The 14,646-nt window shown below is 38.7% G+C and overlaps 1 protein-coding gene across 1 annotated transcript in view; it reads right to left on the reverse strand.

The window, feature by feature from the left end:
• The window catches only part of MUC19 (mucin 19, oligomeric), a 97,395-nt gene that overhangs the window by 14,332 nt on the left and 68,417 nt on the right, over positions 1-14,646 (reverse strand). Inside the window, exons 39-59 of the mRNA XM_060167060.1 lie at positions 14,473-14,526; positions 13,805-13,858; positions 13,650-13,703; positions 13,068-13,121; positions 12,588-12,638; positions 11,656-11,709; positions 10,907-10,960; positions 10,748-10,801; positions 9,797-9,841; positions 9,508-9,561; positions 8,507-8,560; positions 7,391-7,444; positions 6,630-6,683; positions 6,436-6,483; positions 6,141-6,194; positions 2,178-2,231; positions 1,675-1,722; positions 1,374-1,427; positions 1,151-1,204; positions 786-845; positions 157-204 (exon numbers count right to left, since the gene is read on the reverse strand). Of these exons, the coding sequence (XP_060023043.1) occupies positions 157-204; positions 786-845; positions 1,151-1,204; positions 1,374-1,427; positions 1,675-1,722; positions 2,178-2,231; positions 6,141-6,194; positions 6,436-6,483; positions 6,630-6,683; positions 7,391-7,444; positions 8,507-8,560; positions 9,508-9,561; positions 9,797-9,841; positions 10,748-10,801; positions 10,907-10,960; positions 11,656-11,709; positions 12,588-12,638; positions 13,068-13,121; positions 13,650-13,703; positions 13,805-13,858; positions 14,473-14,526 (1,110 nt within the window). The remainder of the gene's footprint in view (positions 1-156; positions 205-785; positions 846-1,150; positions 1,205-1,373; positions 1,428-1,674; positions 1,723-2,177; positions 2,232-6,140; positions 6,195-6,435; positions 6,484-6,629; positions 6,684-7,390; positions 7,445-8,506; positions 8,561-9,507; positions 9,562-9,796; positions 9,842-10,747; positions 10,802-10,906; positions 10,961-11,655; positions 11,710-12,587; positions 12,639-13,067; positions 13,122-13,649; positions 13,704-13,804; positions 13,859-14,472; positions 14,527-14,646) is intronic.

Consider the following 14,646-nt stretch of genomic DNA (forward strand, 5'->3'; position numbering starts at 1 on the left):
ATTCCTTGTTCCAAAAGGTGAAATAAACATTTTTTTATTGATCTGTTTCATTTCTTGTGGTAAACTCCAGTCTTCTGGGATCCTTCTTTTCTAGAACTAGTATCATGGAGTTGGGTGCCTCTCCCATCTTCACATTTTTAACTTCCCCAACTTCACCCATTTTACTTCTAGTAGATTGGCTCCCTGAAATTATGCTAGTGACTCCTGAAGTTTAAAAAATGGAAAGGATCAAGAATCTTGAAATTTTAATTAATTATTTCAAGACAGTTCTCCCTTTTAATCTCAAAGTTTTATAATTGTAAGGCTAGGCTCTCCGAAAAACAAAATATTAAAAACACATATGTCCCCTGCAAATTCTGGTTGATCCTGTTTGATTTGACATTCTGAATCCCAAAATTAGAAGCAATCTAGTCTCCAGCACTCCAAAACTTTGCCTTATGGATCTGACTTAACCATACTGGCAATTGTTGAGCCCCAACTCCTCCCTTTTTCAGGTCCCTTTGCCTTTGCCCACCTTTGTAGCTCAAGGAATCATGTTTCTGTTTATTTGTCTTCTCTTCTCACTCTATATGCCCATCATAAGGAAACCCACCAGCATCCACAGTTTCAAATATCATTTGTAAGTGAATGACTTGACAAATCTCTATCTCCAATGCAAGCTTCTCTTCTGTGTTCTGGTTGCATTTATCACTCCTGCTGAGCATACTAACTGGACACCTCAGAGCATCTTAAACTCAAACTGTCAACATTTGACCTCACTATATCTTCTATCAGTTATAAATTTTTTCCTTCCTCCTGTATATTCCCAGGTGCGATAGTTGTGCCAGTAGTCACCCTCATGGTAACTGAAATCACAAGAGGAGAGAATCAATTTATGATTCTCTTTTACTAGGGTTTCAAAGTAGTATTTGGTTTAACACAAATTATATCAGAAACTTTCTTGCCTTAAGTGTGGCTTCTATTATGCCATTTTATTACAAATGTATGAAAAAGGCAATTCACACGGGGTAAAATATAGGGCAGTTAACATCCTAACAATTTGTACCCAAAGAGAGATTCAGGTAGAATAGAATTCCCCCTAATATTATTATAGCCAATGTGATATACTTTAAGATGAAGAGAAAAATAATTTTTGACTGTTATTACTCACCTATTTTAATTCTACCCTGGGTGGTTTCACCACTTCCCAAAGAAGTTGTGGCCCCTAAGTGAAACAAAGAAATACTAAATACTGAAGACTCATGTACTCAGAAAAGTTGGGTGGTATCCACTGGGTATGGTAGGGAATGTGTGTTTTTGGGTGCAAGAGTTGAAGGGAGGAGGCTATCTCATTACTGAAGTTCTTTATACTCCCCATTAGGTTATTGCTTTACCTGTGTTAGAGTTTCCAGATGCAACTGTTGTGTCAGAGACTACACTAGTGGTACCTGAAGTAGAAGAGAGAAACAGAGAATCCCAATAGTGATGCATTTAACATCCCGAGAAGAGCATGGCCAACAAGATCTCTGGGACTTGAAAGTAGAAGACTCTTCTTGGGGCTATCCTGTCAAAATGAGGTGCATTCTCCATTTTTAAATTCAAGGCAACAATAAAAACATTGGCTCATGTCCAGGCCTTGATGATTTGCTTCTTAAGATTAAATATCAGCGGTCACTGGGCCTCTCCCATATTTACCTATTTCACTTCCAGGACTTGGCCTCTCAGATGTGCCAGTGGTGGCTCCTAATGACAAGAAATAAAAACAATATTTGTCTAAATGCATTTAATTGTATAAAGTGAATAAATTCATAACATCCAAAATCAAAAATTTAATAGAACTAAACTTCTAGAGTTACTTCCATCATCTCTGCTTCCCTACTTATAATTATATGGACATATAATGCCTCCATCTCACACCCAGGTAATAGCTTGAATGTCAAAAAGGGAATCCTTTCTGGACTTCTCTCTTAAGAATTACAGTATAAGGTTTATCCCAGAAGAAATGATATAATTTTCATAAATACAAGCTTCCTCCTTTTCTTTGGTTATGCTTCCTTCTCTGAAAGTTGTAGCTTCTAAGAATGAAAAGGTAGAGAGTAGTGAAATCTAATAGAAAGTCATAAAAAGGCATCATGTGCTATTGCTCCAGAACTTGCCCCAAGAAAGAAATTATAGCACCTGTTTCCCCATTGATTCACCTGTGTTGGAACTCCAAGGTGAAATGGTACTACCACGATACACTCCAGTAGTACCTGAAAACAAAATTGAATGGTATTTGAGAGATTACTACAAGCAACTATATGCCAATAAAATGGACAACCTGGAAGAAATGGACAAATTCTTAGAAATGAACAACCTTCCAAGACTGAACCAGGAAGAAATAGAAAATATAAACAGAACAATCACAGGCACTAAAATTGAAACTGTGATTAAAAATCTTCCAACAAACAAAAGGCTATAACCAGATGGCTTCACAGGGGAATTCTATCAAACATTGAGAGAAGAGCTAAAACCTATGCTTCTCAAAGTCTTCCAAAATATAGCAGATGGAGGAACACTCCCAAATTCATTCTACGAGGCCACCATCACCCTGATACCAAAACCAGACAAAGATGTCACAAAAAAAGAAAACTACAGGCCAACATCACTGATGAACATAGACACAAAATTCCCCAACAAAATACTAGCAAGCAGAATCCAACAGCACATTAAAATGATCATACACCATGATCAAATGGGGTTTATCCCAGGAATGCAAGGATTCTCCAATATATGCAAATCAATCAATGTGATACACCATATTAACAAATTGAAGGAGAAAAACCATATGGTCATCTCAATACATGCAGAGAAAATTTTGACAAAATTCATCACCCACATATGATAAAAACCCTCCAGAAAGCAGGCATAGAGGGAACTTACCTCAACATAATAAAGCCATATATGACAAACCCACAGCCAACATCATCCTCAATGGCGAACAACTGAAACCATTTCCACTAAGATAAGGAACAAGACAAGTTTGCCCACTCTCACCACTACTATTCAACATAGTTTTGGAGGTTTTAGCCACAGCAATTAGAGAAGAAAAGGTAGTAAATGGAATCCAAATCAGAAAAGAAGAAGTAAAACTGTCACTGTTTGCAGATGATGTGATACTATACATACAGAATCCTAAACATGCTACCAGAAAACTACTAGAGCTAATCAATGAATTTGGTAAAGTAGCAGGATACAAAATTAATGCACAGAAATCTCTTGCATTCCTATACATTAATGATGAAAAATCTGAAAGAGAAATTAAGAAAACACTGCCATTTACCATTGCAACATAAAGAATAAAATACCTAGGAATAAGCCTACCTAAGGAGAAAAAAGACCTGTATGCAGAGAACTATAAGACACTGGTGAAAGAAATTAAAGATGATACAAACAGATGGAGAGATATACCATGTTCTTGGACTGGAAGAATCAACATTGTGAAAAAGACCATACTGCCCAAAACAATCTACAGATACAGTGTAATCCCTATCAAACTACCAATGCGATTTTTCACAGAACTAGAACAAAAAATTGCACAGTTTGTATGAAAACACAAAAGACCGTGAAGAACAAAAGCAATCTTGAGAAAGAAAAATGGAGGTGGAGGAATTAGGCTCCCTGACTTCAGAATATACTACAGTAATCAAAACAGTATGGTACTGGCACAAAAATAAACATATAGATCAATGGAACAGGACAGAAAGCCCAGAGATAAAGGAGTCAAGAATACAGAATTCAGAAACGACAGCCTCTTCAATAAGTGGTGCTGGGAAAACTGGACAACTACATGTAAAAGAATAAAATTGGAACACTGCCTAACACCATGCACAAAAATAAACTCAAAATGGATTAAAGACCTAAATGTAAGGCCAGAAACTATCAAATTCATAGAGGAAAACATAGGCAGAACACTCTATGACATAAATCACAGCAAGATCCTTTTTGACCCACCTCCTAGAGAAATGGAAATAAAAACAAAAATAAACAAATGAGACCTAATAAAACTTCAAAGTTTTTGCACAGCAAAGGAAAGCATAAACAAGACCAAAATACAACCCTCAGAATGGGAGAAAATATTTGCAAATGAAGCAACCGACAAAGGATTAATCTCCAAAATATACAAGCAGCTCATGAAGCTCAATATCAAAAAAAAAAAAAAACAACCCAGTCCAAAATTGGGCAAAATAACTAAATAGACGTTTCTCCAAAGAAGATATACAGATTGCCAACAAACACATGAAATGATGCTCAAAATCACTAATCATTAGAGAAATGCAAATCAAAACTGCAATGAGGTATCACCTCACACCAGTCAAAATGGCCATCATCAAAAAATCTACAAACCATAAATGCTGGAAAGGGTATGGAGAAAAGGGAACCCTCTTGCACTGTTGGTGGGAATGTTAATTTATACAGCCACTATGGAGAACAGTATGGAGGTTCCTGAAAAAACTAAAAATAGAACTACCATACAACCCAGCAATCCCACTACTGGGCATATACCCTGAGAAAACCATAATTCAAAAAGAGTCATGTACAACAATGTTCATTGCAGCTCTATTTACAAGAGCCAGGACATGGAAGCAACCTAAGTGTCCACTGACAGATGATGGATAAAGAAGATGTGGCACATATATACAATGGAATATTACTCAGCCATAAAAAAGAAGTGAAATTGAGTTATTTGTAGTGAAGTGGATGGACCTAGAGTCTTTCATACAGAGTGAAGTAAGTCAGAAAGAAGAAAACATTTGCCATATGCTAACACATATATATGGAATATATAAAGGTTCTGAAGAACCTTGGGGCAGGACAGGAATAAAGATGCAGATGTAGAGAACGGACTTGAGGACATGGGGAGGGGGAAGGGTAATCTGGGGTGAAGTGAGAGAGTGGCATGGACATATATACATTACCAAATGTAAAATAGATAGCTAGTGGGAAGCAGCTGCATAGCACAGGGAGATCAGCTCAGTGCTTTGTGACCACCTAGAGGGGTGGGATAGGGAGGTTGGGAGGGAGACACAAGAGGGAGGGGATATAGGGATATATGTATACATATAGCTGATTCACTTTGTTGTACAGCAGAAACTAACACAACATTGTAAAGCAATTATACTCCAATAAAGATGTTTTTTAAAAAAATTGAATGGTATCATTATGTCAATTTTATTCCTACAATAAGAAGAACGTATTCTAGAATAGAATGGGGAAACTACAGAATTCTTTATTACGTTAAAATGTTGTTTTCAGGGATAGCTTTTTCCAGAGTTTTTAATATTTTTTTCTAATGTAATATTTCATCCCAATAAAAATTTGGTGGGGGGAAGGTGCAATGTTGGGTGGTTGTGGGAGTCTCAATGATAACTATTCCTTTCTCTGGGATCAATGTCAGTGAAACAAATGTAGTTTCCTTTACTTATCTGTTTGAATGCCAGTGACTTCACTACTAGATCCCCCTAGAAGAATGAACAGTGAAGGGTTGATTGCCCATTGAATTTTCATCTGGGTAAAGTATTGATGTTACTGAAATTTTAATGTGCAAGAAAAGTTTAGACATGTGACAAAGAAATCTAGTGAAATAGTGTGGTAGTAGTAACAGAGGAGCATAGCTAAGTGGATGGACCTTGAAGCCAGATGGCCTGAGTTGAAATCTGCTGTTTATTTGCTGTGTGACCTTGCACATTTTAGTTAATATCTCTGAGCCATAGCTTTTCTTATCTGTGAAAACAGTAGTACTTACCTCACAGTTTGGTGTGAGGGAAAAGAAATAATAATAAGTTGTAGAATAGTTCCTGGCACATAGTTAGTGTTCAAAAGAGTTAGCTATTATTGCTATTGTAAGTGAAAAATGGAGAGGTTATGAAGCTTGTGTGCTGACATGTATATATTCCAGTTTCTGTGGTCCCACTGTCTCCAGAGGGTGTACTAGCTTCTAAGAGAGAAGAAAAGTAAAAAAAAAAAAAGTAAGATGAAGAGGATTTAGCATTCTGAGAAAAGTTAAGCATTCAGGAAAGTTAAGCATTCTAAGAAAAAACTTTCTTGATAACAGCACCATGAAAGATACTTTACTAGTAGAGATTTTCCTGTGGAGAATTCTCTCCAGTTGGTTGGCTCACCTGTGTTTGAACTCCTAGGTTCAAGTGTAGTGCCAGAAGCTACCCTTGTGGTACCTGCAACAAAAAGAGAAGTGGTGACTTTTCATCCCATGGGGGACTCTGATCATCTTTTGGGCTTTTTCAAATGCTTGTGAATTATTTGTGTTTTCTTATGCATAGTTTTAATTCCCAAATCAAACAAAGATGCAAATTCCTCAGCATAGGAGACCCCTCTTCTGGAATTTAATGGTAGTAAGATAGGGGTTATTCATGCTCTGCTTTCTTGTTCTTCTGGCCCCCTTCCCACCATAGTCACCTAATGTGTTTCCAGTTTCTTCATTTATTGATACTCCAGTGGTAGCTCCTAAGAGGATGAAAATAGGAAAACTTTTGAATGTAACATAGACAGTTATTGGGATAAGCACTGCACATTTCAGCCACTTTTGTACTCAAGGAAGAATCTAATGAACAGAGGTCAATTTTCTGTGTTCATTGTAGCCTTCTGTTTACCTGAAATAGAACCCTCTGGGACTGTCTTTCCATCATTTAATTTCGTGGTGATACCTAAAATGGCAAATAGAAAAAACTTTCTAGACATTTATCGCTTCTACTTTCATTTGCAGGGATCTACATGTATGAGGCTGGACAACGGAAAGAGAGGGACTTCAAAAATCTGCCCAAATTGATTCAAAATCAAGTAACAAAAGAAAACATTGTTGATCTGAGATGAGAGTTCCTAAAAAGTTCCTCCACAAGAAACTGTCCTGCAAGAAACAAAAAGCACGGTTGACCATTGAACAAGGTGGGGGTTAGGAGTGCCGACTCTCTTCATAGTCAAAAAATCCATGCATAATTTACAGTTGGCCCTCTGTATCCACAGATACTTCATATCCATGATTCCACATCCGTGGATTCAACCAACCACAGACTATGTGGTAACAATAATATTTACTATTGAAAATAATCCACATATAAATAGACCTGTGCAGTTCAAACCCACGTTGTTCAGGGTCAACTGTAATTTATCAACCAAAATTCTCACACACACATACACAATAATTCTCATCTATTTTCCATTCCACTACAGAAGTTCTAATGACTCCAGTGGAAGTTGTGGCTTCTGTAAATAAAAAAAGAAGAAATGGATAAAAGAGGATTTAGGAAGAAGGGAAAATAGGCTATGATGTTCTTATGTGAGAAGATCAGTGTGAAAGACATTTTTGCCACCTTATTTCTAGAAAGGATGCTTTCTTTACAGCTTGTTAGCCTACCGATATTGGAACTTCCAGGTTCAACAGTGGTACCTGAGGCCATACCCTTGGTACCTGAAATGAGAAGGACATGGGATTATCATACAGAATCTTCCACATCGAGGCAATCTGAGTATCAAATCAATGTATAAAAATAAATGTATATTTCCAGGGCTATATCATTCAGTGTTACATTGTGCATGGCAGCTTCCAGAAACACTGTTCACAGAGACCGTTTTGTCCAGATGGCAGACCTGTAAGCACGCCCTTTCACTGGCCTTTCTACTCCTGGATTGAATCACGTGTGTTTTTCTCGTATATCAATTACTTCATTCATTCAACAAATATTTACTGAGCTCTGTTGAATACTAGAGATTCATCACTGAATAAATGAAGACTTTTTACTCAAGAAGCCTATTTTCTAGTCGGCCTACTTAGCAAATATAACACAAAATCTTCAGCTAAAAACAGAGGAAGTTTTTCCACATCTACCTGCTTTACTTTCAGTGACTTGATTGTCTGATGTTCCAGAGAGAGTTACTAATGGTTGAAAGCAGGAAAAAGATTCTGTGTATGTTATGACCTTTAATCATTCATGGAGGCAACCAACCATTAGGCAATTTAGAATTTAAAGCTCAAGATACAAGTCAAATGGGAGGCAAAGTTTTCTAAGTTCATTTTAGTCATCCTTTTACCTGAGACAGAACCTTCTTGGACAGTGTTGACTCCTACAGTAATGCCTGTAATATCCAGTGGGTTAGTCTTCCAGGGAATTACTACTCCTACTGCCCTCTTCAGAAATCCACACCACAGTGCCAGGCGTGGGAAAAGGCTGGTCCAGAAACCAGCTGGGGGTTGTGAATCAACAGTATTTTAGGCCCTGCATATTGGCTGGAGGGCCTGCCCTTCCTGTACAATCTCTCTGATCCAGAGGCAAACTCATGATGGTTCTCAACAGCAATGCTAACATCTGGGAATCCTAGTTCTCACTAATTTCATCACAATGACTCTGAGGCTTTCTAAGGAAGTTTTAGACTCTGGAAAAAAGAAATAAGGAAAGTGGAAAGTATGTTTGGGGATACATATTTCTCCCTGAGGTTAGACAAGGGATGATTGCCTTTGTATCTATTCCATTACCAGTGCTGGAACTTCCAGATGTAATAGCTGGGCTGGAGACTACACCACTGGTACCTGAAATCACAAAGGAAAAGGGATTATGTGTCATTTCCTTTACGTTCAAAGAAGAGCTAAGAAGAAAATCATTATGTTTCTTTTCAGTCATTGAGGTCCTATTCTAGGATTCCTCACATATCTTTCCACAAGTACATTTCTTTCGGAAAAAAATTAAGTAAAACTATATTTTCACAATAGAAGTCCTCTTATTCTGAGTATTGGTAAATACCAGGGAGATATTTATATTTTCTCATGTTCACCTGTTTGACTCTCAGAGACCTGGCTCCCTGGTAGAGCAGTCTGAAGAGAAGACAAGACAAAGAGATTGAGTGAGAGACAGAGAGAGATTTAGAGAGAGAGAGAGAGAGAGAGAGAGAGAGAGTATTCTGCTGTATATGAATTCAGGGATTTGGGACAATATTAACACTCTGGAATTTGGAAGCTCAGACAAAGATTTCCATAGGGCAGAAATCACTCTGCACTCTGTATTATTTCAGCTAGAAGGAATTGACAAAAAAAAGAGAATTCTTTTTGGATTCTGGCTAATATGCTGGTGATATTTGTAATACCAATGGAGAAATCCCATCCCTTCTTTAGACTTGAAGCAGTGAAGCTCAATTCTGTATTTAATGGATTTTCAAAAAGATTTTATCTCTAATAGCAAACCTATTTTGACTCACTTGCAGTGTCCCTAAATTACACACAAACTTTCTCAAGGAAAGCCTAGAGAGTCCTAAAACTGATGGCCTCAAATCACAGGCTCTTTGTTTTCACCTGTTTGAGCTCCAGTTCTAGTCTCTTCTGTGGAAATTGTGGCCCCTGAGGGAAGAAATAGGATAATGATGAAGTCTGGGAATTTGGAATACTGGGAAGAGATATTGGAGTATTTTTTATTATAGAAGCCCTAAAAGTGAGATCATGACATCTGAGATTAAATATGGGGAATTTCCTTCTTGCTAACCTACCTGTGTTAGAAATTTCAGATGCAATGGTTGTTCCAGACAATTCTCCAGTGATACCTAAAATGCAAAAAGTAAATGTTGCAGTACAGCATTTCCTCCTCAGTTCATCTTGGAATCATCAGTGTGGCCCTAAAGCAGTGGTATCCTTTTCTGAAGACTGTCTATGAAAAAAATGGAAAATAAACAATTTTACAGCATTTCATTTCTCAAGTCAGCTTTGGATGGATGTGTTGCACCTGGGGTTCCCTTTTACTATGTAGTAAGAGGAAGCAGCAGTAAAAATCACCCTTACCTGTTTTACTTCCAGGGACATATCCACCTGGTGTGCCAGAGGTGCCTAAGTGAGGGAATAAAGTATGGTTTAATCTTTGTAAGAAAGAATCTTTGATATAACTTGGAACATTTTGATAATCAGTTGCCTTCATGAACTTTTCCATTGAGGGGAGATAGAAAATAAATAATAAACATCATGCATAAGTATGGGAGAGGTGATAGACAGCAGGCTATGGCAGGAAGGCAAGCTGGGTAAGAAGGATTGGAAGTACTGGGGGAAGGGGTTGGGATATATGCAATATGTATGCATACCTTTTTACAGGAAAAAAAAATCTTTGTAAACCAGAACACTGAGGATAGCTTGATTGAGACATCTGTGGTCTTGGAATTCCCAGGAAGAATAATTACCCGGGTTCATATGGTACAGTATTGTTGAAGAAGAGGACTGTCATGGAGAGGATGTACAACTAGTTGACCCTAAAGCTAGACCCAGGCAATCAGTGACACCTCGCCCCATTCCCTGGCCTTGGAACTTACGTTCTGACCACAGTTCCCATAGTGGGAGTCATTTTCAAGGATGCAGCCTGGAGAGAGCAATGTGTCATTGAAACCTTCAGGATGGTATATGTGACTGAACCCAGTTAAGGCCTCTACATAAACTTTTAAGATTCTGGCAGGCAGATGCAGAGATCTACTTGTCTTATGGCTGCCCAACACAAGCTTTGCATGTAAGTTCTCTTGTTTGTTAAACCTGCTACCCACCAACATGGAGTGGTTTGCCTCTTTCTTCAGTCTCACCTTGCCCTTTGTGGATGGAGTCAAGTTTCAGATTTCACCCAGGAAGCTCCTGAGTTTTTGAACCAACAAATATGGCAAGTCCTTCCATCATACTCCTTACCATTCATTTGCTCATTGAAGTGATCCAAATAAAGAAATAATGAGAACCTAGGCCTTGGACTGAAAAACTCACCTCCTGGTAGTCCTCCTTGGGAGGTCTCACTGCCTCTTGTGGAACTTGTGGCTTCTGAGAGAAGAAAAGAAGAAAGGAGTAAAGATTTGGGGTGTGGACAGGACATTCTGGGCTTCCACAGTCTATATCTCCTGAAAGTCCACGTTTAGGACTCCTGACCTGTGTTGGCACTTCCAGGTCCCAGAGTTTTGCCAGAGATGCTCTCAATTGTGCCTGAAATAAAAAAAAGAAAAAAAAAAAGGCTGTGGTCAACTTGTTGCACATCATGAAATGGGCATAGGCTTTTAAAAAAAACTGTTTCTCCCATATACCAGTGAATCTATATTTCTCTGGACTTCTTAGTTTCAAGAGATCCTCCAGGTATTTCCTTCAAAACATATCATTCCCTTCTCAAATTTATGGAGAAAGTCCTCCAACACTGAGACCCCCTTTTAAGGTCTAGTTAAAGGAAGATAGATTTGAGGGCAAATCACCTGTATAACTATCAGGAATGGGCCCCGTGATGCCCTGATGAAGGCTCGTTAGAACACAAGCAAGAAAAGTTGAAGTGTCTGAACTGAATTTATTGACGTCAAATATTGAACATCTGCTAAAATTTTGCCCAATATGCTGAATATGGAAATTCAAAGAGTTTTGATATATTTCAGACAAGACTTTTTATTAGGAAGACATTAGAAAGTACAAGTAGTGACTCAGCAGTGCTCACCCATGATTATTCCAACTCTTGATGTTCTACTTTCTTCTACAGAAGTTGTGGCCTCTGAGAGAGGGGAAAACAAAAGAGAGATGATTAGAAACCATGCAAGGACCATGGAAAATATGTGGTAGTTCTCCTACACAGGATAGCACTGGAGTAAACTCATCATAGCTGGATCCATGGAAGATTTCCTGCCATTTTGTCGACTCACCTGTGTTGGAACTGCCAAGGGCAACAGTTGTGCCAGGAATTACCTCAGTGGTGCCTGAAACACAAAGGGTCTAAAGTCATCACAGTGACTTGTGTTTGTCTCCTAAAGACCTGCCTCTAGAAGAAATGTGCTATATCAAAGGGTCCTTTCACTGCTTCCTGATGAGGTGAGAGTCATAAACCTTTTCTATGACAAATGCCATTAAAAAAGCAATCAAAATGTTCCCAAGTTGAGGCAACTTTCTCAGACAACCCATTTATTCCAAGACAGGAAAACAAGGTGGTTTTTTCCCAGGTTCACCTGTCACACTCCCAGTTGCTTGACCTCCTGGTACTGCAGTGCTATCTACTGTGGGCCAAAAACCAGAAGAATATTTGAATGCGCCAAGGAAAATACTGAATATCATTATTGATTATTTGAGCAAGAAAACCTTTATATAGATAGGCCTGTTCACATTGCTTTCTCTTCTTCCTAGGTGTGTAATATTCCTTGGTCCCCCTGATGTGTATGCCATCCCAAGGAGAAACCCCTCACACGGATTACACACCAGCCCATCTTTAGAAAGTTACATCTGTGAGGCTAGATGCTAGTATTGAAAGTTCTTCCATAACATGTTAAATCTAAGAAAATCCTAAAAGCCAATGAAAACTACTCTGCAGGAGATCACAACTCCCAACAGGCAAACCTATGGAGAATCATAATTCATGCTAAACCCCAAACTATGAGCAACCCATTTGTACCAGGTCTGAGTCCAGTTCCAGGTGTGCCACTGCCTCCTATTAATCTTGTGGCCTCTGAGGAAATAAAGTGATGAATGATGAGTTCTGAGGATTTGGAATATTAAGAAAAGAATGATGCTGATATTTTATCAGAACAGGTCTACTAACTATATTATGAGGTTAATTAGCAAGATTTCCTTCTTGTTAACCTACCTGTGTGGGAACTTCCAGATATGGTTGTCTTAGAGAATTCTCCTGAAGTACCTAAAGTGAGAAAAATAAAGGGATCAACACAGCATTAACTCCCCAGTGAATACTGAAGTAGCTATGCAGCCTTGAATCACTAGAGACCTGTCCTGCAGATCTTTGATTCTGTAGGAAATGAACCATCAATTACTCCCACAGTTTCCTTTCCTGACCCACCTATTGATCATTATTGTTATTAGAGTTCCCTTTCCATAGAGTCACTGAAAGTGAAAGGAGACCTTATGTCACCCTCACCTGTTTCACTTCCAGACCCTGGGCTCCCTAGAGTGGTGATAGAGCTGCCTGAAGGAGGAAAAAGGCAGATGAAGGGTTCGTCTTTCTAAGTTTACTCATCAATTACTTGAGCTAATTTGATATTCAGATATTTAAAATAGATCTCCTTGACTCTAATATTCTGATAAGGTTAACTTATTTAGTCCATCTTACCTGACATGGAACTCTGTGAACTGCTGCTGGCTCCAGGTAAAACCATGGTGATACCTATTAAAGCAAATAGAGTGAAGCCTCAAAATAAGTATACATTTCATCATTCCACTAGTATGTATTAATCATCTCTTCTGTGCAATATTGTTTTAGGCCCTTGCATATATCAGCAAGCAGAATATTCAAAGATCCCTACCCTAATGCAAGTTACATTCTAGCAACTGGAGACCAACAGTGAACAATAAACATAATAAATAGGTCGATGTGATAGATGTAAGTGTTATGAGAACATGGTAAACCATATAAAAGGATTGGGGACTTGGTAGGCAGGGGCTGGCTAGCAGTCACCCTCATTCATGCCATTCAACAACTAGCTCGGCAAGCCCATGCCTCTGGAAATCCAGATGGAGATATCTGAGGTCATGGAATTCTTAGGCAGACCCAGGTTTGTGACTCTGGCATATTGTGTTCCCAGAGGAAATTCAGGCCCCTTTCCTTTGCCCACTTTCAAACTAATGTGTTCACTGTATTCCCACAAACAGAGATTTGATGAAAGTCCCAAAGCCTCAGATTAAAAGAGCTCACCTCCTGGAAGTTCTGGTTGGGTGGTCCCACTTCTTCTCGTGGAAATGGTGACCTCTGACAGAGAAAAGAAAGAAAGGAGTAAAGACTAGGGTGTGGGAAAGTACACACTGTGCTTTTGTCAGAATATATCACCCAAGGTGCCACTGTCCAGATACCTGTGTTGTAACTTCCAGGTTCCAGAGTTTTTCCAGAGACTCTACCTGTAGTACCTAAAACAAGAAAGGGTCAGTGGTCACTAGCTCAATTGCTGTTCACCACGTGATTTAAATAGGAATCTAAAGTCTCCGTGCAATAGCAAACTATAACCCTGAGACTTTTAGTACAAGTAAGTGATCCATATATGTCCCTTGTAACATGTCTTTCTACAATTTTACTGAGAAAGTGCTCAACTATCAGGTCCCTTTTTTTGGAGGGGAGATAGGAAATTTCTCTCTACATTACCAGTTTATCTATCCTAGTTTGACTTCACAATAGTCTAGTGAAGGCACTTATAAGCTCAGGAAATAAGGAAACTGTCTTGTCTTGTTTTTCTGAATTTGCTCAATATAACATATATAAACAGTGCAGATATATTTTCATAAGATTGTTTTTGTGAAGGTATCATAAAGTTCAGGTATTAGCTTAGCAGGGCTCACCTTTGGCTATTCCAACTCTGGTTGTTTCACTTTCTCCTTCTGTGGGAGAGAAGGAGGAAAGAGTTAACTGGAGAATATTTAAGGATCATGGAAAGGATATGGCAGGAGGTCTGCAAAAGATAGTAACAGAGGAGACATCTAATTTGTGGGAGGACTGTGGAAGGTTATATGTCACCTTGTTGACTCACCTGTGTTGAAATTGCCAGGGGCAACAGTTGTGCCAGGGACTACCTCAGTGGTGCCTGAAACACAAAATGAAATGTAGTCACCATGGTGCTCATGTTTCTTCCCTAAAAGCATGCTTCTAGAAAGAACCTAGGTATATCTTCATAGTATCCAACTGGACTGCTCACTGACTCTTC

This window comes from Lagenorhynchus albirostris, chromosome 11 (assembly GCF_949774975.1).
Source record: "Lagenorhynchus albirostris chromosome 11, mLagAlb1.1, whole genome shotgun sequence".
NCBI lineage: Eukaryota > Metazoa > Chordata > Mammalia > Artiodactyla > Delphinidae > Lagenorhynchus > Lagenorhynchus albirostris.